Source organism: Dasypus novemcinctus, chromosome 17 (assembly GCF_030445035.2).
Source record: "Dasypus novemcinctus isolate mDasNov1 chromosome 17, mDasNov1.1.hap2, whole genome shotgun sequence".
Classification (NCBI taxonomy): domain Eukaryota; kingdom Metazoa; phylum Chordata; class Mammalia; order Cingulata; family Dasypodidae; genus Dasypus; species Dasypus novemcinctus.
The window spans coordinates 31,837,172-31,861,204 of record NC_080689.1 but is presented as its reverse complement, the minus strand read 5'-3'; the positions used below and the strand labels follow the sequence as shown (position 1 = coordinate 31,861,204).

Here is a 24,033-nt window from a genome sequence, read left to right as displayed (position 1 = left end):
ACTTTAGTTCCAACCTTAACCATTAAATCAGAATTAATATATATTCATATAGTATGAATTCTTACAAATAGATAGACATGGAAGTCAATCCTTTTGGTTCCATCAAAACCACAAGACAATACCTGAACCTCTCTTCTCATGAGGATATAGGGCAGGGCAGGTCCAGGAGGAAGAGGTTCCCTTCCATCGAAGGAGAGATCAAAAGTCAGGGGCAGTATGTCTAGATTAGTGCCTCTCAAAATTCAGACAGCCTAAGAATCACCTGGAGAGTTGTTAAAATACAGACTTCTAGGCCTCACGCCTAGAGATTCTGATGCAGTTCTAATAATTGGCATTTCTAACACGCTTCCATGTGCTGTTGACACTGCTGGTCCAGAGACTGCATACTGAGAACAACTTTTCCAGGGATCACGGAACTAAAACAACCATCTGGAAGGTCACGTCTCCCAGCCTACTGTCTTTGCCAGGCACCTCGGCCCCAGAGATGAAGGCTGCCATCAAAAGATTCCTCCAGGATTAGAACCCTTTCCACCATCTAAGCAATACTGTTTACCTCTAAGAAAGTAAGATTTTAAAACCTTAGATACCAAAGCTTAAATGACACCTTCCTTCCCGGAACAGCTCATGACCCCTGAAGAAGCTCCAAAGGCTCATAACCACCATTCACCATTCAGAGCAAAAAAGACTGTTCAAACAGTGGGTGGCCTCTTCACCACCATCACCGAGGTTGTCCGTATGAGAGGAGTCCACAGGACGAATGCTCCATATTTATTAAATCATTTCCCTATTAATAAACATGTCTGTTTTCCCCCAAGTTTTTCACTATTATTAAAAATAAATGTAGGGAAACGGACTTTGGCCCAGTGGTTAGGGCGTCCGTCTACCATATGGGAGGTCCGCGGTTCAAACCCCGGGCCTCCTTGACCCGTGTGGAGCTGGCCCATGCGCAGTGCTGATGCGCGCAAGGAGTGCCGTGCCACACAAGGGTGTCCCCCGCGTAGGGGAGCCCCACGCGCAAGGAGTGCGCCCGTGAGGAGGGCCGCCCAGCGTGAAAAGAAAGTGCAGCCTGCCCAGGAATGGCGCCGCCCACACTTCCCGTGCTGCTGACGACAACAGAAGTGGACAAGGAAACAAGACTCAGCAGATAGACACCAAGAACAGACAACCAGGGGAGGGGGGGGAATTAAATAAATAAATCTTTAAAAAAAATAATAAAATAAAATAAATGTAGCAAAGAGGTTGCTAAGACATGTCCTCTTGCCCAGTTATGTGGGTATTTATATGGGAAAGATTATTGGGTAAAGAAATACTGAACAGGACCAAAGGCTATTGCATCCTTAATAGTGCCTTCACTTCTTATGTTTCAATTTTAAGTCTATGAAACAAACATTTTCCCAAAGTGGGCCTTTGAAAGAAGTCCACCAGGCTCTTGGAATGATATTTTATACATTCTTTATTTTATGGGGTAGAAGATCCAAACAGAACCAGTAGAATACCTTTTTTTTTTTTGGTACAGTTAATGTGAGTTGGTCAGTTAATAGTGTTCATTAAGTACTACCTTCTGCTAATACAGAATAAGAAAGAAAGAATAAGAAAGGGTCAAAGAAAGAGAGAAAATCTAGTTTTTGACCATAAGCCAACAGGTATTAAAATTGAAAAGGTATGTTCTCCAGTCCACCTGGCTTTTCCCCAATTTCTGAAACAAGCTACGCAGCCTTCCTTTACAGGCCTTTGAACATCCAGTTCTACCCATTTTGGTGCCCTACCCCCAACCCCCTGCTGCTCTTGGCTCAAGCATCATTTCCTCAGAGAAGCCTCCCAGATGTCTCCAGTCTAGGTCAGGCTCCTCGTTCTATGCTCTCACAGAACCATGCTCCTTTCCTTCAGAGAACTTAATGTGTGATTTATATTTATTAGAATGATTATATGATTAATAACCATCTTTCCATGAGTCTGTAAATTCCTTAAGACAGGGACTATGTTTTTATTACCATTTACCCAAAGCATTTAACTAAGTGCATAGCTTATAGTTGAAGCTCAATAAATATGTAAAGAGAGAGAGAATATGAATGCATGAGAGTGAAAAAAATAGGGATATTTATTACTTCCAAAGGACTAGGGTAAACAAATATTTTTTATTACTACAGATCTGGAGTAGGGTATTTGAGCAGTATTTACAACAAATGTAACAACAGCATTCAAGGAAACTTTGAAAGTGAAAAATTCATCCTTTTATCAACTACCCTAAGATAGCAACTGTTTTTCTAGTTTTTTTCCTAATTTCTGTTCAAATGCATATTTTATAAATTATAATTCATGCCATTAAAAGACTAGAATTAGAAACAAAATTTTATGTGGTAGTTTCTTCTATAAAGAAACAGACATACAAATTAGTATTATAATTTTCAAGGTTTTTCAATAGGAAACTAAATTGTAGGTGCATGATTTAAACGATAACTCTAAATTCAAATTTTCTAATTTGGATACAATATTACACACCTGTTTTTATAAGTAAGACGAACAGTTCTTGTCCCTTCACATTTCCCAGGCTGCTGTTCTTTGGAAGCCTGTTCCCATTTAGAAATAATGTCACAAATCTAGAAGGGAAGTGGAAAACTGAGACTTACAGTATGTTTCAAATCAGCAGTTTTTGAAGGCAATTATGACTGTGGACTGAAAAATTTCAATTAATATGATCAAACCAAATGTACTGAGGCTTTGAGTTCAGTTTGAGTTTAGGATTTAATTATAAACTGCTCTTTGGTCCACTTATCCTTCTGGACACACATTAACTTTGGACTGTGGCCATGCATTTTTTACTCAAAGAGGAATCTTAATGTAAGACTGCATGAGAATAGAAACAGGAAGATTCCAGCAATGTTTTCATGACTTAGTCACTGGAAAAGCAACTTCTCCACTTTGTGGGTTTATAAAGATGGGAATAACAGAAGTTATCCCAAAGAAATTTGAAATTCAATCTTAAAATTCCTTGGGAGAGAATAAAAATATTTCAGGAACCAAATAAATGTATGTGTGTGTGTTAACTAGTTATTTACAGAATTATAAATAAAAGTTTTCAAAAGCCCCTAATATTTACTCAGCTCAGTTCAACCCAAAATACATGTATATTCTGTTGACTAAATATTAACAACGATGCTCAAGGAAATATTAACCACAGTGCCCAGGAACGTCCATCTCACAAATATACATTTGACTTGTTGAACTGAACAGGATATGCCTGGAGTTGAGGAGAAAAGACATTCATTCATCGAGATTTCTCAATATGCAGCCAAAGAAATGGGAGGGAGAGGAGGATGGCCGTATCTGGGCGCAACCCTCCTAATGAAGTGTGTTTGAGCTTCCAACAGCATCCTCTAAAACCCCATGGCGCCTTGATGGGTTATCCTGCAAGTGAGAGGGGCTTTGAGGAGTCAGATGAAACTACTGTTTGAATCTTGTCAGCTATTATTTCTGCCTCACTTCTTTTAATTGCCAAATCATAGAAACACCTTCACCCTGTCACAAAGTATTTATTCCCAAGAATAATCAGGGACCACATCAAGGTAAAGAAAGGGTCTAGACCCAGTTCTAGCTGTTTAATTTGGGGTAACTCATTTCCCTCTCTGGGCCTCAGCGTTCTCATTTATGTAACAAGTGGATTATTTCTCTAAGGTCCCTTGTAGTTCTTTAATTCTTTATTTCTACTTCTTGTCATCTCTAGATGGAAACTTTATGAAAGTTATTTTACCATGGGGGAAAAAAAACATTTTTTAAACCTCCAATTTTCTGTCTCTGCAGATTTTCCTTATGCCTGGAATACCTTCTTTATTTCTACAGGACCATTTCTATCCATTCTTAGTATCAGGTCTTCCCTAATTGCCAATGCTTAACCTAAACTCTCCCTTTTTGGAACATCCACAGCACACTTAAAACATTTATCACTTTCAACCCTATTTAAGGTTATTGGTGTACAAGGCTTTTCCTCCCCAGCAAATTTTAAGTTCACAGTGGGCAGGGACTATTTCTGGTCCTTCTTTGTATTCCCCACAGGGTACAGCTTAGCCCCTAGAACACAGTAAATAGTTCAACAAGTATTACTGGCTAAATGAATAAAATGGAAGTCCATTTTATTAGTTTCCACACCATTATTAGGGTAGTAAAGGATTACTACCCTAATAACTAGGGTCTTATTTCTACTATTACTCCTCTTCCTCTCTTAACATGAGGTGTGTTTGCAGACTGTGTATTTACAATTACATGGTTTCAACAAAGTCCTGCAATTGTGTGTGTGTGTGTATGTGTGTGAAGACAGGATTGTTTAAATTGTTTTGAAAACTCCTTACTTTTTTCAAACAGCAAAGAAGAGCATCTTTACCATTTGCTGAGTTTTCTCCTTAAAAGGCCTTGGTTTTACCTTGATGTTTCCTTGGAGGCAATGTTCTAAATCTCTGCCAGAAGGATCATCTGTGAACAGTGCAAATCCAGACTGTGCTGGCTTCCTCATTCCTGTGTCTTGGTTCAGGGTATTCAAAAATTCTTCTACAGTGGTGGATGCATCAAATCCAACTACCTAAACAGAAAGAACAAAGTAGTTCTCTTAATAAAAACTACTTAAGTTTCAAACTGAGTTTCAGGGAAGAAACAGGTGCACTGGTGTATGATTAACGATAACATCTGTTTATCTAGATGCGCAGCATTTTTTTTCAGAGTTCCACTAGAGAGAATGAATGCCACCTCAGTAGTTAGCTTGCTTCAAGAATTCAGAATCTCAGCTTCAGCCAAAAGATGTGAATTCAAAACAGAAAGATCATGTGACAGCTATAAATATCTTACAGAAATGTTATGGCTACCCATTAGAAGAAAACCAAGAACTACACTACAATATTCAGTCCTTACACAAATGAACGAAAAGAAACAAGAAATACATTTAAACAAATGTACACTTTTATGCATTGAGTGCTTGTTTCTTTAATAGGCAGTAGAGTATCTGAATTCTGTGATAAAAGGCTTCTGGCTGCAAAGACTAATTGCTAGCTTTGGGACATGTTTGCTTCAGTGAATAAGCAAGCATCTAGATTGGAGAGTTGGGAGGGTCCAGGCAAGTTTGCCCAATAATTCCTGAGATTTGGACACCACATTTGTACACACCTATTATTAGCAATCATTTCCTCACCTGGCAGATGCACTGGTATTGAAAAGGCTCAGTTGAAAAGTGTTTTTGTTTCTTTCCATAAGAACTATAATGACAGTTGAAACTCCTCCCTTGTTTGCTTCAATATGGATTTGTTTTTAGTGTGAATCATTTTTAGCAAAACTTAAATGCTTTTGATAAAAGAGTTCATATAACTGCACTTTATCACTGCCAGCTGCTGACAAAGATAGGTAGACATGTCACTTTTCTATTTATTATACATAGGATTCTAGGCTAGGCATGTTTTAATTAGGGTAGGAAGTCTTATCTACCTGATATATCCCATTCATGAAGTGCACTGGAATACTGAAGGGCAAAGAATGATGATAAGGGTTTCGAAGAAGGGTTGAAAGAATTTCCATTCTTGAGGGTCTTGCCTCTCGATCTCCATTTTGTTGTGTTCTTTCCACACATCGTTGACAATAAATGGCATATTTTCCAAATTCTGTCCTGCAATACAAAACTTAAGATAAAGCCTAAGAATAAATTTAACTAAGATAATCTAATATATGTACACCATTAAGGAATTTTTCCTTGATGTACGTTACAAATTTATTGTTCTAATTTTGACAGTAATTATTCTGTTTGAATGCTAATATTAAACTACTGTAACTTTTCTCAAATTCCAATTTCTTTAGCAACTGACGGTCAAATATCCCCCCCCAATGTTTGTCACCTTTATTGTATTATTGGAATCACAAATTGAATTTAAAATTACTTGTTGTTTAAAATATATATATAGTAAGTTTACTAAGTATAAAGAAAATAATTGTATAAAGAGTAGTATAGGGTGACATAAGAAATACATGATGCAGGAGAGTTCTCCCTTTTGAAGAATATGGAAGATAGTACTTGGCTACTAAACAACTGTGAAAATAATTTCAAGTAAAAATTTTTAAAAACCATTTTTAAAATATGCATTTATGAAAAACTACACATTAAACAAAACTACTATAGTAAATAAAGATAAAAGTCGGCTAGAGGTCTTATTTGCTCAGTTGTTATACACAATTTGTATTTTGTTTATAAAAGCAGATTAACAACACCAGCAAATATATTTGTATTCAAGTGTCTTCTAGGCAGACCCTAAAACATCATCCTCTGGGGGCTCCTCAGTGACTGCAAATGAAACCACATGGCTCGGAGCAGAGTGCCCAAAATACACTACGAACAGGCGAACAGGCGGCTATTTTCCTATTGTTTCCAAGTTGTTGTTTGTTTGTTTCATTGTGTTTAGTGCAAAAGTCTATGAAAATAACCTACTAGAACCCTTTGGTGGACAAAATGATCCTGATAAGCCCTGGCTGGTGCCTTGGGTCTCACGCAAATAAACTATTCTAAAAGATGGATTTTAAATGTCTTTTTCAAGTGAGTAAAAATTCTGAAGTAATTCAAAAACATACAATTACTATTTTTTTTAAAAAAAGGCAAGACCATAAGGGAAGTCTTCTGTATAAAAGAATTGAAAGTGGAGAAAAACAGTAATAGGGATAACTAAGGAGGCAAAATTGATGCTTTTATTTGAATGAACACCCACTAATGCTAAGTCATTTATACTCAAAATGTACATAGACTTTTCACTTTAAAATAGTCTTTGTCAGTTTTTCAAGCTTTTACTGCAATCTTCCATGAACAATTTAACATAACAAAGGAAATATCTCCAGGCCCACATAAATGATAACCAAAGATTTCCTATACCAACACTTGATTCACACATTTTTTTAATGGTCCCGGCAGATTATTAAATACTTAGGATTTATGGTAGACTTTCAGAGGCCACAGAAACAGTTCAGCTGGCTACATTTCTGCATACCTGGAATCTGCATTCTTCTTTAGGTGGAGCTTGAGGAGCCATAGGAAAGGATGATGGGGAAGGAAGAGCCCAACACAGAGGGCCAAGAGCTGCCAGCCCTGGGCAAAGAGAAGCACCAGATGTTAGAACACCTGCCAGTCAGAGATCCAAGTTGGAAGGACCGTGACTGACCATAGTTGTGAGTGCAATGGGCTGATAATAAGTGATAATCTCTCTTAACTTGCATAAACATGATCTGTTTAGAGCATTCAAAATTACATAGAAACGCAAAACTCTACATTGGGTCAAATTCATGACCCACCTAGTTGTATATACTGTTGTCTACAACTTAAGTACCAAGAACATATGGTAGTCCTCCTTGACATCACACTCAAAGATTAGTAACTGTTCCTCTTTTGTTCATTAATGTTTTTATTCATTAAATTCAAAATTCAAAATTGCAGTTTCAAGAACAGTAGATCAGGAAGCGGACTTGGCCCAGTGGTTAGGGCGTCTATCTACCATGTGGGAGGTCCACGGTTCAAACCCTGGGCCTCCTTGACCTGTGTGGAGCTGGCCCATGCGCACTGCTGATGTGTGTAAGGAGTGCTGTGCCATGCAGGGGTGTCCCCCACGTAGGGGAGCCCCACATGCAAGGAGTGTGCCTCGTAAGGAGAGCCGCCCAGCATGAAAGAAAGTGCAGCCTGCCCAGGAATGGCGCTGCACACATGGAGAGCTGACACAACAAGATGATGCAACAAAAAAGAAACACAGTTTCCCGTGCCGCTGACAACAACAGAAGCAGACAAAGAAGATGATGCAGCAAATAGACACAGCGAGCAGACAACTGGGGTGGGGGGGGGGAGGGAGGGGGAGAGAAATAAATAAATCTTTAAAAAACAACAACAACAGCAGATCACAAAACAGTAAAAAAAAGAATCATATAACTAAAAATACCATCACCCACTGTAGCAGCTTAATATTATTGATAAATTCCAAAAAGAAATATTGCATTATGCTTGTAATCTGATCTGTTCCTGGGCATGACTGAGTTATGATTAGGGCAGATAGGGACTCACAGATAAAAGGCATGGCAAAGAATAGTGTTGAGGGTTTCTGATGTTGGAGATTTGATGTTGGAGTTTGATGCTGAAGACTTAAGCTGGAATCCTGGGAAGTAAGCTCACAGAGGAAAGAGAAACCAGCCCCAGGAAGAAAGGAACCTTGAACCCAGAGAAAAGCAAGCCCCAGGAACGTAGGAACCATGAAGCCTGAACACTTGCAGATGTCGGCAGCCATCTTGCTCTAACACATGACAATAGACTTTGGTGAGAGAAGTAACTAATGCTTTATGACCTGGTATTTGTAAACTCCTACCCCAAATAAATACCCTTTATAACGCCCAGCAGATTTCTGGTATTTTACATCAGCGCCCCTTTGGCTAATACACCCACCCACACATAAATGCATATATATATATATATACATACATACATACATACAAAGGGGAAAACATAAAAATATTAACAGAGATTATCTTTAGGTAATAGAATTGTATGTGATTCTTAGTTTCCCTTTGTTCATTTCTGTAATCTCTTATTTTTTTTAAAGATTTATTTTTATTTATTCCCTCCCCGCCCCCCCTCCCCCATTTTCTGCTATTTCCATTTGCTGTGTGTATTCTTCTGTGTCTGCTTGGATTCTTGTCAGCGGCACCAAGAATCTGTGTCTCTTTTTTGTTGTTGTTGTGTCATCTTGCTGCATCAGCTCTCCATGTATGCGGCACATCTGGCACATGGGACTCCCCTACACGGGGGACACCCCTGCGTGGCATGGCACTTCTTGCATGCATCAGCACTGCGTGTGGGCCAGCTCACCACATGGGTCGGGAGGCCCTGGGTTTGAACCCTGGACATCCCATGTGGTAGGCAGATGCTCTATCCATTGAGCCAAATCCTCTTCCCTGTAATCTCTTAATTTTTTTCCTTACGCAAGTACAACTTCAGTAATTTTTTAAATGTTATGTAAAAAAGGAGGAGGGAGAAGGCACTGTCCCTGCCCTTGAGGAGCTTAGTGTCTAGTGGGAGACATATTTAAATAGCAATTATAACAGAACATGGTTAATATCATGTGACAATTTAAGTATAACAATGGAGGCAATGACTAACTGCTGTGGGAGTGGGGGAAGCGAGTCAGGAGAGATGTTGCTTGGGCTGGATGTTGAGTCTACAGGTGGGAAGAAAGGGAATCCAGGTAATAGGAATAACAGGTGCAAGGCTGAAGCTAACGCAAAGTCAGGGCATACTTGAAGAATGGGGAGAGTTTATTTGCTGTACGCTGGAGGCAGGAGGTATAACGTGGACTGGAGCAAGAGGAGACCATTGAAGCCAGATCATGAGAAGCCCTTGATGCAAATGAAGCTTAAGCTTCAGGGCCCCTCCTAAGCACAGGCCCCTTCCAAGGCCTGGAGAAGGGCACTGTCAATTGTGTTTATGTGATCATATGTGTATTTTTACTATTTCAACAGTAAGATATTCTTATACTCTTTTTCTTTAAGAGGGTTCCCCAGAGTGTTTAAGTTTCATGGATCCACTGCTGAGGCCTCCATACACTAATGTAAAAATTTCTGTTTTATCCAGGAGTTAAAAGGGAGTCAACAAAGCAAAGATATAAAGAGGCATTCGTTAAAGAGCAAACACAATGACTAAAACACACCTGAAAAACTAGTAGTTAAAGAAATAAATCATAAATCACTGGTGGAAAGACTTTAATAGAATAATTACACTGAATATTGTTGAAGACATAGGGAAGCTCTGAAAATGGCTTCAAAGGAATGAACTGTTCTTGTAGCACACAAAGACTGGGGTTAAAAGATATCTACTGCAGTATTTTTTGGTATAGGAAAAATAATTGGAAAAACCTAAATGCTTAAAAATTGACAAAAAGGTGACCATTAATGTTTTGAAGAATGTTTAAGGATATAGGGGAAATGCTTATGTTCTATAGTGGAAAATGCAATACACATGCTGTAATATAAAAACCTGTGAGTGTGCATACATACATACATGTATACTTTATATGAAAGCATGGAAAAATATAAATAACTGAAAGGATATAACAGATATTTTTCCTTTTCATATTTTTTTTTTTTGTATTTTTAAAATGTCTATATTGAAGTGTATCAAGAAGAAAATCATCATTTAAAGTTGCATGTGTCATTATATACCTGCAATGGTCCTGGTTGATTTGGTGGCTGTCTTCGTCTTGTCTGTTTAATGAGCTGACAGCAGATTTCATTCTGCAGCTCAGGATGTGTCAGGCATATCTGTAATGCACTCTGGGCTAGCGATATGTGGTAATCAATTGCAGGGGAGTCAACTGCTGCATTTATAAAAAGCTGGCAGGTCTGAATTAAACAAAAAATATATTGAAGGGAAGAAATTATTAGATTTATTCTGCATGAAATACATTGATTCTATTTACTTCTTAGCAGCAGAGTCTGTTTAAAAGGATGAAAAAAGATATATTATAAAAACATATATCAAAAGAAACCTGGAGTGGCTACATTAATATCAGACAAAGTAGATTTCAGAGCAAGGAATTTTACCAGGGAAAAAGAGGATCATTTTATAATGATAAAGAGGTTAGTTAATCCAGAGGACATAACAATTCTAAACATTTAAGTACCTAACAAATGGGCTTCAAAATACATAGAGCAAAAACTGATAGAACTGTGAGAAGTAGAAAAATCCACAATGACAGTCAGAGATTTTAATACCTTTCTTTCAATGACTGCTATAACAAATAAACAGAAAATCTGTAAGGATATAGAAAACTTGAATAACACAATCAACAAACCTAATCTAATTGACATCACCACCCAACAGCAGAATATGTATTTATTTCAAGGGCAAACAGAACATAAATGACCTCTCCTCCACGGGACTATACACAGCATCAGGGCAGGAATGCTGTCTTATTTATATTTGTATTCTCTGCATAGCATAGAGCAGAGGTACTTAACCTTCTTCGTTCCACAGACCCTTTTGCCAGTCAGGTGAAAACCATGGACCCCTTCTCAGAATGTAGCAGCTGATAGTTTTATGACACTCGACATAGGCACATCTTTAAATTAAATTTTAGGATTATTCAAAATTACATTTTACCACTTTCCCAGTTTCAATACCTGATAACCTAACATGGTTCAGCATCTGTCCAAATGGTCATTTTCAGCAAACATTTAGAAATTCGAGTTTTCCCACAGCGTCATAAAAACCATCACGGCCATCCTTACCAACGTTTTTGCACCCAGAACACTATACATCAAAATAAAAATCACCCTAAGTCCACACTATTCTGTGTATTATTTAATAAAAATAGGGAAGCAGACATGGCTCAACTGGTAGAGCATCCGCCTACCATATGGGAGGGTCCAGGGTTTGAGACCCAGGACTTCCTGACCCACGTGGTGAGCTGGCCCACGCACAGAGCTGCCGCACACAAGGAGGGCGCCCTGCAAGGAGAGCCGCCCCATATGAAATAAAAAGCACAGCCTGCCCAGGAGTGGCACTGAACACACAGAGAGCTGACATCAGCAAGATGACGCAACAAAAAAGAGGCACACTTTCCTGGTCCCACCGAGGGTGCAAGCAGACACAGAAGAACACACAGCAAATGGACACAGAGAACAGACAATGGGGGCAGGAGGGAAGAGAAATAAAATAAATAATTAATTAAATAAATATATCACGCCCACCATCAACACATCCCCACAAGAATAATGTTTTAAGTGCATAAATTAAAGTTACAATGGAAACCAGTTAATTTTAGTACAGTTACTAAAATTTAAAAAACATAAAACTATACATATATGCTTTTTTCTTAACACATTAAATAATAATCCAATATATAAAAAATACAGGAAAGATAAAGTTTGTTTTTTAAAGACATGTCATTGTACAGACTTATCTTGAATAAGATCATTAAACTGTGGTGTAGTATTTGACAAGACAACATGCATATTCTGTTGGACATCTAATCGAGTTGATTTTTTTCAATTAAAACTTATAGACCCCCTGAAATCTTTCCACAGACCCCTAGTTAAGAAGCCCTGGCATAAAGGGACACAGTGAATCCACAGTAAAAGTTTAAACAATGAGTAGATTTAAAATTTGACTAAATATAGTATCTATGAAGAATGGTTAAAAGAAAGTGGTGGCTTTAATTATTGAGCTATTGTGTGGTAACAGTTTTATCTCTGCTGAGAAAAGAATATAATAAAATAAAGTTACTTTCTAACCAAAAGCATCACTGCCCAAAGCGTTAAATGAAATGTTTGAAGAAAAAAGATATCAAATGGTTAATGAAAAACCTTGGAAATTTGTAATGCATATTAGCATAATAAAGGCTCTGAGAAATCTTGTAGCAAAACCTAAAACCAGAACCAACCAACCTGTTTCATTTTGTTCAACTCAGAGTTTCTAAACTTATTTGACTATAACCTGTCCACACTGCCATTGTTTTTTCCTAGTAATACCAAATAGTATCTTTCTAAAAATAATTTCACAACTTCAATACCTTTTTTTTTTTTTAAGATTTATTTCTTTTTCCCCACCCCTGCCCCTGCCCTGCTGTTTTTGCTGTCTGTGTCCATTCGCTATGGGATCTTCTGTATCTATTTCTCTTTTTGTCTTCTTTTCTCATCTTTCTCCTCTAGGATTCAGAAGGATTCGATCCTGGGGACCTCTGATGTGGAGGGAGGCTCCCCGTCAATTGTACCACCTCAGTTCCTGGTCTCTGTTGACCCTCACCTTGACTCTTCCCTTCATCTTTCTTTTGTTGCATCATCATCTTGCTGTGTGACTCACTTGTGTGGGCACTGGCTTACTACTCAGACACTGGCTCACCATGCAGGCACTCACGTGGGTACTTGGCTCAACATGTGGGCACTTGCATGGGCACTCAGTTCACCACATGGGTACTGGCTTGCTGTGCAGGCACACTTTCTCTTCCTCTTTTTCACCAGGAGGTCCTAGGGATTGAACCTGGCTCCTCTGATATGGTAGGACGCCTTATCACTTGAGCCACATCCGCTTCCCTCAACTAGTATCTTAAAGAACTAGATTTCTGGGAGAAAGGAGGTGGATTGGGCAATAGTAGTCTAAATAATTTAAAGATAAAAAAAAAATACTATTACTCAAAGAGATAGAACTTTGGAATAAGTTAATAGGAAAAGGTTATAGCACAATCCTCCCTAGACCATTTTAAAAGTAGGATATTAATACTTATCATCTTCATTTTTCTACTTCATTGTAATAAAACTGTGAAGATTTGTTACATTCATGACTGGAGGAGTAGCTACTCCTGCTTGAGACATTTTGGGATGGCCTTGCTGGCAGCATGGGAAACAACTTCAATCTTTATCTGCTTTTCTATGAATTCTAAAAATATTTGTTGCTAATTGTATAATTCCATAATTACTGTTATAATTTATAGTTATAATATAATAAATATATTTATTATAATGTATTGAATATATTGAGCTTATTATTTGCATTGAAATTCATCTGTGAGTGAAATAAATAAATTATGTTCTTTTGACCAGGCTACTTAACTATGCCAAGTCTTACTTAGAACAAGTGGCAGAACACAAAAACTACTGCCCATGGCAACTTATAGTTGGATCTTGCTTTTTTATACAATCTCACAATCTCTGCCTTTCAATTGGGGTATTTATATAATTTATATTTATTGTGATTATTAATATGGTAGGGCATAAATCTATGCTGTTTGTTTTATATTTGTATCATTTGTTCTTTCTTCCCCTTTTTCTCTTTATCTAACTTCTTTTGTATTATTTGAGTATTTTTATGATTCTGTTTTATGTCCTTCATTGGCTAATTAGCTATACCTCTTTATACATTTTACTCTTAAAACAAGTCTATCATTAAGGAATGCTATAACATTTTATTTAATATAATAACCATATGATGATATACTTCTATTTTCCCTCTCTTGTTCTTTGGCTATTGCCATGCATCTTACTTCTACATGTTATAAAATCCCACAACACACTGTTAATATTGTTGCTTTAAATAATGATCCTTTAGAGACATTTAAATAATAAGAAAAACTCATATTTGTACTCACACATTTACAATTTCTAGTGCTCTTCATACCTTTGTGTATATCCAGATTTCTATCTGGTATAGTATTTTTTTTCTGTCTAAAGAACATCTTTAAACATTCCCTCACTGGTCTGCTGATAACCAGTTCTTTCAGTTTTGTATTCCATTTTTACTTTTGAAACATATTTTAGTTGGACATACAATTCTAGGTTGACAGATTTTTCTTTTTTCAATTCTTTAAAGTGTTACTCCACTGTCTCCTATCCTGCATCGTTTTCTACTAGACATCTGTCACCCTGCCTTTTTCCTCTATGTTTTTTAACCTCCTTCTCCCCACCCCACAGGATGCTTTTAAGATTTTCTCCTTATCACTGATTTTTTAAGGAAGTGATTATAGTGTGTGTCTTAGAGTAGTTTTCTTACTGTTTCTTCTGCTTAGAGTTCACTGAACTTCTTATATTTAAGGGTTTAAGTTTTCATTAAATTTGGAAATCTTTAGTCATTATTTTTGTAAATAAATTTTCTGTTGCCTCCCCCTTTTTTGTGATTCCAATTGCACAAAATTTGGTCACTTTAAGCTGTCCCACAGTTCACTTAACTCTGTTCAGTTTACTTCAGTCATTTTTTTGCTCTCTGTTTCATTTTGGATAATTCGTATTGCTATGTTTTCAAGTTCACAAATCTTTCTTTCTGCATGGTCTTATCTGCTGTTAATCACATCAAGTGAAGTTTTCATTTTAGCCGCTGTATTTTTCATCTCTAGAAGTTCAGCTGGGCTCTTTTTATATTTTTTATTACTCTCCTTAATATGATCATTCTTTCTTCTACCTTATTGAGCACACAGAGTGGTAGTGAGTCTCCAAGATGGCCCCCAGGATCCTCACCTCCTGTTTTTCAGAGCCTTAGGTAATCCCCACTCATATTGTACTAAGGTTGGTCTGTGTGACAATTAAAATAAGGCAGACATGATGGCAAGGCACTTATGAGATTAGATTTTAAAAAATAAGGTGGCTTCCATCTTGGTCACTCTCACTCTTTCTCTCTCAGAGCTCTTGCTTTGGGGAAGGTACCTGCCCATGTCCTGAGCCATCCTACAGAGGGGTCTGTGTAGTGAAGGACTGCAACCTCATGCCAATAACTACCTAAGAGAGACTGAGAATCCTCAAGTGCCAGTAAGGCCTTCAGATGATTGCAGTCACAACTGACAGCTTGACTTTAACCTTATGAGTCTCTAAACCAGAACCACCTGCCTAAGCAAGTCCCAGATTCCTGACCCTCAGAAATTGTATGAAATAATAAATGTCTGTTTTTAAAGCCAATAAATTTTGGGATAATTTTTTAATGCAGCAAGACTAAACTAATACATGGAAATATCATTGTTTATCATCTTTTTCATCCCTAGATCTGTTTCTATGATTTATTTTTCTCATCATGCATCATATTTTCATGATTCCCTATGTGGTAGTTTAGAGCTAGGTACCCTAGAAAAACATCTTAGACTTGGTCCATTCCTGTAAATGTGAATTCTTGTAAATGGGACCTTGTGGTAAGGTTACTTCAGTTAAGGTATGGCCCAGGGAAGCGGATTTGGCCCAACAGATAGGACATCCACCTACCACATGGGAGGTCCAAGGTTCAAAACCAGGGCCTCCTTGACCCATGTGGAGCTGGCCCACACACAGTGCTGACGCGCCCAAGGAGTGCCCTACTATGCAGGGGTGTTCCCCGCGTAGCGGAGCCCCACGCACAAGGAGTGTGCCCAGAGTGAAAGAAGTGCAGCCTGCCAGGAGTGGCGCCACACACATGGAAAGCTGATGCACCAAGATGATGCAACAAAACGAGACACAGATTCCAGGTGCCGCTGACACAAGCGGACACAGAAGAACACACAGCAAATGGACACAGACAGCAGACAACTGGGGAAGGGGGGCAGGGAGAGAAATAAATTTAAAAAAATAAATTAAAAAAAAAAAAGGGCCCAGCTTGGTTGGGATGGATCTTAATCCCATCACTGAAGGCCTTAGAGGGAAGGTCACAGAGAGAGAAGGCCAGAGGGAAGAACCAGAAATTGAACATCACTGGGATCCAGAAGAGAAGGGAGAGGCCAGGAGAAGCCTCCATGTGCATTGCCATATGACAGAAAAGCCAAGGACCAACAATTGCTGGCAGCCAGCCCCAGAATGCCAGTCTCTCAGAGAAAGCATCACTTCTACGGCGCCTTGATTTTGAACTTCTCCTAGCCTCAAAACCATGAACCGATAGAGTCCAGTTGTTTAGGCCAACTTACTGCATGGAATTTGCTTTAGTAATGAGGAAACTAAAACAGCTTTTGGTGTAAGGAGAGTGGAACGATGGTATTGCAAATACCAAAAAATGTGGAAATGGCTTTGGAATTGGGTAATGGGTAGAAATGAGAAGAATTGTTAGGTGCTTAACAGAAAAAGCTTAGATTGCTTTTGAAGAGACTGTTGGTAGAAATACGGAAGCTAAAAGTACTTCTCTTGAGACCTCAAAAGGAAATGATAAATGTGTTACTGGAAATTGGAGGACAAGTGATCCTTATTTGAAAGTGTCAGGGAACTTAGTGAAACTGAGTTTTCCAAATGATAAAATAAAATAAAAAAAAAAGCAGAATTTGAAAATTTTCTTCTTTTCTGTTTTGGAACATTTAAGCACCAGAATTATCTACCCTCATAAAAGTATGGTGAATACCTCTGTTTAGATTTTGTTCAGTAGATTTTCTTAATAATAATAATTGCATTTTAATTTTTCTTGAAGTAAAACTTTCTAATCCAAAATATTTTTAATTTTTTCCAAATTAATGTCAATAAATTTCAATAAATCAACAACATATAATTCCATATACACTTTTACCTTAAATAATTTAATAGCTTCTGTCTGCAGAGCCTCAGAAGGTAGTGTTGTCAGAGGTGAAATAATTCCTTCCTTGTTGTGACATAGAGTAGGGTGTCTCCATATCTGAGAAGCTAAATATAGAATAAAATATGAACAAAAATAATTGCTTATTTTGACCTCCCATGAAATTAACACTTTAGAAATTAGCCCACTGAGGGCTGGCCCACAACTTTAAATCATGAATTTCGGGAGAAATCTTAGGCAACATTTTATTTTTTGGACTAAAACAAACAAAACAAAAACCCAGAAATGTTTCCTCTTACATATTAAATCCAGGCAGCAGACTTGGCCCAGTGGTTAGGGCATCCGTCTACCACATGGGAGGTCCAAGATTCAAACCCCGGGCCTCCTTGACCCATGTGGAGCTGGCCCATGTGTAGTGCTGATGCGCACAAGGAGTGCCCTGCCATGCAGGGGTGTCCCCCATGTAGGGGAGCCCCACGCACAAGGAGTGCACCCCGTAAGGAGAGCCACCCAGCGCGAAAGAAAGTGCAGCCTGCCCAGGAATGGTGCCACACACACAGAGAGCTGACACAACAAGATGATGCAACAAAAAGAAACACAGATTCCCGTGCCACTGACAACAGAAGCGGACAAAGAAGATGCAGCAAATAGACACAGAGAACAGACAACCGGAGCGGGAGGGGGAAGGGGAGAGAAATAAATAAACAAACAAACAAACAAATAAATAAATCTTTAAAAAAATAATAAATCCAATAGGCTATTCAAGGTCCTTGAACAAATAATTATTGAATGCCTCTTATAAGCCAGGTATTGTAGAAGGAGCTGGGTATAAAATTGTAAACAAAAATACACAGCCAGGAAGTGGACTTGGCCCAGTGGTTGGGGCGTCCATCTACCACATGGGAGGTCCACGGTTCAAACCCCGGGCCTCCTTGACCCGTGTGGAGCTGGCCCACATGCGGTGCTGATGCATGCAGGGAGTGCCATGCTATGCAGCGGTGTCTCTGCATAGGGGAGAAATTAAATAAATAAATCTTAAAAAAAAAACCACAGCCTCTGCCCTTATAAAGTTTATAACCTAGAGGCAGGACTTTTCCAGTTTCTAGGCCATTGGGATTTTCTTGTTTCTGTTGTGAAAAAACTGAACCTAGAAGGGTGTGTAGTCCTAATTTATTAGACTGAAACAAATCTGCAAGGCACTATCATATTAAATGTGCTAAAGACTGCTGAGCTTTGTAGGGAGATAAGAAGGAGCTGGGAAAAGATCTAGAGAGGAGAGGTCAAAGTAGGAGATATAAACATAAAAAGGAACTTGAAGTCATTTCTAATATTAACATACATTAAATCTCTATGCTGGACACTGAAGATAAAATGTGGTCTCTGTTATTACGGTAGAATCTAGATTCTCAGTGGGGAAAAATTAGCCACAAAAATAATTCCAATGCAAAGCAACGAATGCTATAAAAAAGTTAAATGAGAAAGTGTGTTGTGGCACAATGTTAACATTTATTAAGCACAAGTTTATGAGCCAGATACTGAGTTGGCCTGGGCTTGGGGAGTTCCTAAGGCTTAGGAGAGGTTCAGCTGCTCAGCAGGAAAGAGGGAGCAACAATGTTAACAAAGGCAGAGAGGGGCAACTGGACACAATGCATTGGGGAATGGTGTCCTTGAAGTCTAAGAACCACAGTGAGAACTCTGGCCCATCACAAGTGAAGTCAAGAAAAAGGTGGGTACATTGCAGAGAAACAGGAACCCACAGAGGGAAAACTCCATTACGGTATGGTGGTTGGAGTTCATTTCATAACCCAAAAGCCTCATATGCTATGAACTTACAAGGTTCCCCTTCTATATTTAGCAATTTGCAAACCAGTTGTTCAAATTCAGATCCAACATTTACATTGTTACTTCCAGCTGCAACAGTCAGATGATAAAGCCAAGTGTCCTTAAAATCAAAACATATTAATAGAAATGTTAACCAAGATATAGTTTTGCTAACTTAAGGAAAAAATTAATTTGCATAAACAGTACAAAACTTTGAAACAAAAAAATCAAAATCTCACTCTCTTTAATTTTTGAAAAGCTACATAATCAAGCAGTTCTAAGGCAGGCTCACTTGTTGGGCTCATATTACTCCATATTTCCTTTTTTAGTTTTACTATTTTCTATAGTTGTGTTTTGGAAAAGCATGACAAAACTATGGAGAGTAATATGATGCTAAGAGACAAAACCAGTAAATATATACATATTTTTAGGCAGCACTGGGTATTGAAACCGGGACCTTGTACATGGGAAGCAGGCACTCAACCAACTGAGCCACACCCACCCCCCTAATATTCTTTTAAAAAATACAATTAATTTTATCAAATTTAAAATCTAAACCCCAAGGTATTATATACAGAATACTTAGGAAATCCAGAAAATTTAAAGAAGCAAAGAATACACAATTCATTTTTCCCACTTCCTAAAGATATATACTGATATATTTCTAGTCATTCTCCTCCATGAAAAAATATATATAGATTACATTTTTTACATAGTTGAGATTAAACTAAAATAGATCACCATAATTTCTGAATTTCACTTCTTGTAAGCACTCTCCCTTGTTAGAAATTCTTTTCAATTAAAATTCTTTTAATGGTTACAAGATATTCTTCTATTATATTGACATGCCCTATTAATCAATTTACTGTTAGTGAACATTTAGTTACTAATTTCTCACTGAAAAAATACTGTGATGATGAATGCACAACTCTGATTATATCGACAGCCATTGATTGTATACTTTGAATGGGTTATATGGTGTGTGAATAAATCTGAATAAAACTATGTTAAAATGGTGAAAGCCTATATCTGTAAAGTAAGAAGGTGGGTACATGGGTATCTCTTATAATTTCTGTATTTGAAATATTTTGAGAATAAAAGTGAAATTGTTTTTACAAGAATATTGTGTCCAGCAAATGTTTATGTAAATTCTTGACTACATTTATGATCATTTTCCTAGTATACATTCTTTGAAGTAGATTTTTGAGTCATTACTAGGGCATTAACATTTCTGGGAAACTTTCAAAAATACTTCCAAATTACTTTCTGAAGAGTTTATACCAATTTATATACCTACTAATGATACAGCAAAGTGCTCATTGCATCCTTACTAACATTATAATTTTAAAAATCTTTGATAATTTTATAGACAACAAAAGTTTTATACTTTTAAAAATTGCATTTCTTTCATTACAAATGAATCTAAACATCAATTAATCATTTATCAATTAACGTACAAATTAATCATTTGTATGTTGTTAATCAAGTTCTCTTCCCATTTTTTGATTGAAAACTGTTTTCAAATCAACTGGGAGCAGCAGAGGTAAGTGTTCAGGAACACAGACTTTGGAGTCAGAGACATGGGTTCAAATACAGACTATACTTCTTGCTAGATGTGCGACCAGGGAAGTACCTTCCCCTTTGGTGTCTCAATTTTTCCATCTGTAAAAGTTACAAATAAGATTTCCTCCCTCAGAGAGTTATTATAAAGATGAAAAAGAGATATTGTATATGAGGAACCTAGCATTTGCCTGATACATGTGCTGGAAAAAAAAGATTGATATTAACAATAATAATTTTTAAAGAATTGTTCATATGTTAGATATAGTAGCCTTCCATGAAATAGTTCTTTTGTATTATTCTTTTAGTTATGTTTATGATTTTAATTAATGTAAAGAAGTATTTCAATTTTTATAGTCAAATTTATTAGCTATTTCCACTGTGATTTCTTACATTGCCTTTTTTCTGAAAAAGTACTTTCTATTCAGAGATCAAATAGATGTTCACCTTAGTTTTCCTTTAGGCTGTTTTAAAATAAATAATTATTAATAATGTTTTAATTAATAATTTAACACTATTTAGGCTTTGAATTCATTTGGAAATTATTTCACTATATGGTGTGAGATGAAAAGCTAAGCTAATGTTTTCCTAAATAGCCAACTTCCATTCAATATATGTATTGAATCCATTAATTTGTGATGTCTCCTAAATGACATAAGGCTACACATGGGTTAAATATACTTAATAGTTCATTTTCAATTGCATCTAAACTAAAATTTTATTGAAAATGAGTCAAGGATATAAGGTGGAGGCCTTAAGAGTTACCAAGAAAATATCCTGGCTGAGAGACTCACATTTTCGATATAAGGTCCCTTTGTCCTCTACCTTCATGCACTAATTTCAGCCTTGAGCCCACTTTCATAAATCAGACTTAAAAAATGACACATTTGGACAGAGCTCATTTTCAGAGATGTAAAGAATCTCTGAAAACAGAGCTGGAAGTCTATAATAAAGCTCTCATCCTCATGCCCATAAAACTGATTTGAAATGTATTACTATCACTTGAATAATATTAGTCTAAAGCATTCTAAATTAACCATGAAGTCCTTCAATACCTTTTCATGCTTGGATCCAATCAGAAGGTAAGATGGCCCTTGGTCTTTGGGATGGATAACGATGGTATAATGTGTGGATAACAGACTACGTCCACTGGCCTCATAATCTTCATCTGAATCACAGGATCTATCAACTTCTTCAACTTTAGCTTCCCAGAGTTTGATCTGACCTAAAGGAAACTAAAGCAAATGTTAGTAATTGTGAGGAAAGCACTTCCCAAATCTTTTCCTATTAAAAATTTTCATTTTTAATTTTGTAAAGAATACTTTTTTATTAATGAATGCTAAAGGCAATTTGATAATCTACATTTTTACAAAATGTCCAATTGTATATAAAAGAACAAATTTGAAAAGTAACTATTTAACTTTTGGGGAAAAAGCAAGACATTATGTCTGTACAGTGCTTTATATTATTTACTTGGATTAAAATGGCCCATTACCTAGTCAAGCAATTGGGTAATTCAATCAAATTATTCATTTGACTTTGTTTTGTTCACCAAATTGACCCATGATATGATTAAGCTACTGGATCAAAAGGACAGGTATAGACTTTGTCTCAGTCTGTTCATTTAAAAAGTAACAAGGCAAACGGTACAAAGAGATGTGATTTACAATCACCTCAGAGCTCCAAAAATAAGAATTTGGGGGAGGCTATTTATTGACATATATGTAACCTATCACAAAATAATGCAACGATCCCATCTTGGTTTAAGGATAAATAAAACTTCTTAAAGCCATTAAAAATTTTTTTTATTTAAAGATTTATTTATTTATACCCTCCCCCCCCCATTTTCTGCTCTCTGTGTCCGTTTGCTGCGCACTCCTCTGTGTCTGTAAAGCCATTAAATTTTAAATTTTACCTATGGCTGTACTGACAAGAGCATACGTGTCTACAGTGTTGGATGTTTAGTATAGTCACTTAAAAACTTCTGCTTTAATTAAGTACATTTATTCCAAGAAAATACACCATCTGCTTCAGACTTAAAGCCTTTAAAAGATCTGGCCAGGTTTTCAATTACAGGCAGAAATCATTCTAACCCCAAGGATATTTACCATCACACATTTTCATGCTCAGTCCCAGGGCTTGTGCCTTTTCCAAACACTCGCTTTCTGGGAAATCTCATCTAGCTCATGGCTTTATGGTCAGCATATGCTGGTACTCGCAAATTTCTATCTTCAGCCTGGCCCTCTCTCCAAACTCCAGATCCACTATCTCTATTTAGATGTCTGAAAGCATTTCAAACTTGTTTAAAACCGAGCTCCTCCACCACATCCTAATTAAAATGTCAGCTTCTCAGCGAGGTCTTACCCTGATATCCTACCTAAATTGCAATGTTATCTGCCTAATGGCTGATTAATAGGAGAAATCAATGCACTGAGTTAAATATGCTGTCTTTTATGAGAAACATAATTTACCCCATTACATTTGTAACAATTAACTTAGTATATAGTAGGTGCAAAGCATTATCCAGGCACAGAATGAAGAAAACTAACTTCTAAAAGAAAAAAAGCAAAATTAATCATATATGTTCAGAAAAAAGAAAAGTAAAAAAAAAATAGGGCAGAAAATCCACACTGATAAGTTAAAAACAATTATCCTAATTACATAAAGATGACACTACAGTCATTTTTTATTCTTTTGTATACAATTGTAAGTGGAACTGTTTTCTCAAATTTCTTTTTGGATTGTTCATTGCTGGTATATAGAAACAACTCATAGTCATGTGTTATTTAGTATCTTGCAACTTTAGTGAACCGTTTATAAGCTCTAGCAGGTTTTGTTTGTGTGTATATTGATGCTATGGGATTGTATTTAAATCCAAATTGTGTCATATGCATATAGAGATAATTTTACTTCTTCCTTTCCAATTTGAATGCTTTTTATTACTTTTTCTTGCTTAATTTCTCTAGCTAGGATTTCTAGTACAAAGATGAATGACAGAGGTGAAAACAGGCATCCTTATCTTGTTCCTTCTCTTAAGAGGAAAACTTTGTTTTTCACAATTATGATGTTAGCTGTAAGTTTTACATATATATCCTTCATTTAACATTTTTATGTGAGCGCTTTCCCATATTACTAAAATTCCTTCAGAAGTATTCTTTTTAATGCCTGCACTGTGGTAATTTCCATCCCTCTTCTGGGAAGATGGTGGACTAGAAAGTCACAGGACTCTCTTCTCCTCCAGAAAAATAGCTAGAGGATAGGTTGAAAAAGCCTAGAAAAAGATTCCCTAGGGTTAAGGACACAGGCGAACACTGGACACTGCCCAGAGGAGTCAGGGACAAAGGAGGGAAATTACAACAACAAAACTGTGAGTTGAAACCAGAGGCTGCTGCCACTGGCATGCTCCCCCACACTAAAGGCACCTTAGAATTCTCAGGCCTCTGCCTGTGGCTACAGACAAAGTGGGATCCAGAGATCTACTACCACAGGAAAGGGGAAAGAGAGGGACATAGCCTAAGGCTGACTCAGCTTCTGACCCACAAATTTGTTCTGCTGTGTCCCACCAGCCCTTCCAGGCACAAGGGACCACACCATGGTTTGCCCTGGAAGCCCATACAAGGCTGAAGAAATTCGACCCTTTCAATCTCCTTCTCTTCTAGTCA

General features: G+C 37.2%; 1 protein-coding gene across 6 annotated transcripts in view; it reads right to left on the bottom strand.

Annotated features, from left to right (window-relative positions):
- The window catches only part of PLEKHH2 (pleckstrin homology, MyTH4 and FERM domain containing H2), a 134,642-nt gene that overhangs the window by 19,113 nt on the left and 91,496 nt on the right, over positions 1 to 24,033 (bottom strand). For 3 of the 6 annotated variants that reach the window (XM_004447292.3, XM_058278481.2, XM_071208797.1), the window contains 8 exons: positions 21,427 to 21,606; positions 18,824 to 18,932; positions 16,985 to 17,097; positions 10,210 to 10,389; positions 7,005 to 7,102; positions 5,464 to 5,641; positions 4,415 to 4,570; positions 2,500 to 2,597 (listed from right to left, as the gene is read on the bottom strand). In XM_004447292.3, coding sequence (XP_004447349.1) covers positions 2,500 to 2,597; positions 4,415 to 4,570; positions 5,464 to 5,641; positions 7,005 to 7,102; positions 10,210 to 10,389; positions 16,985 to 17,097; positions 18,824 to 18,932; positions 21,427 to 21,606 — 1,112 coding nt within the window. The remainder of the gene's footprint in view (positions 1 to 2,499; positions 2,598 to 4,414; positions 4,571 to 5,463; positions 5,642 to 7,004; positions 7,103 to 10,209; positions 10,390 to 16,984; positions 17,098 to 18,823; positions 18,933 to 21,426; positions 21,607 to 24,033) is intronic. The other 3 variants (XM_023588051.3, XM_058278483.2, XR_011646095.1) reach the window with 2 other exon arrangements.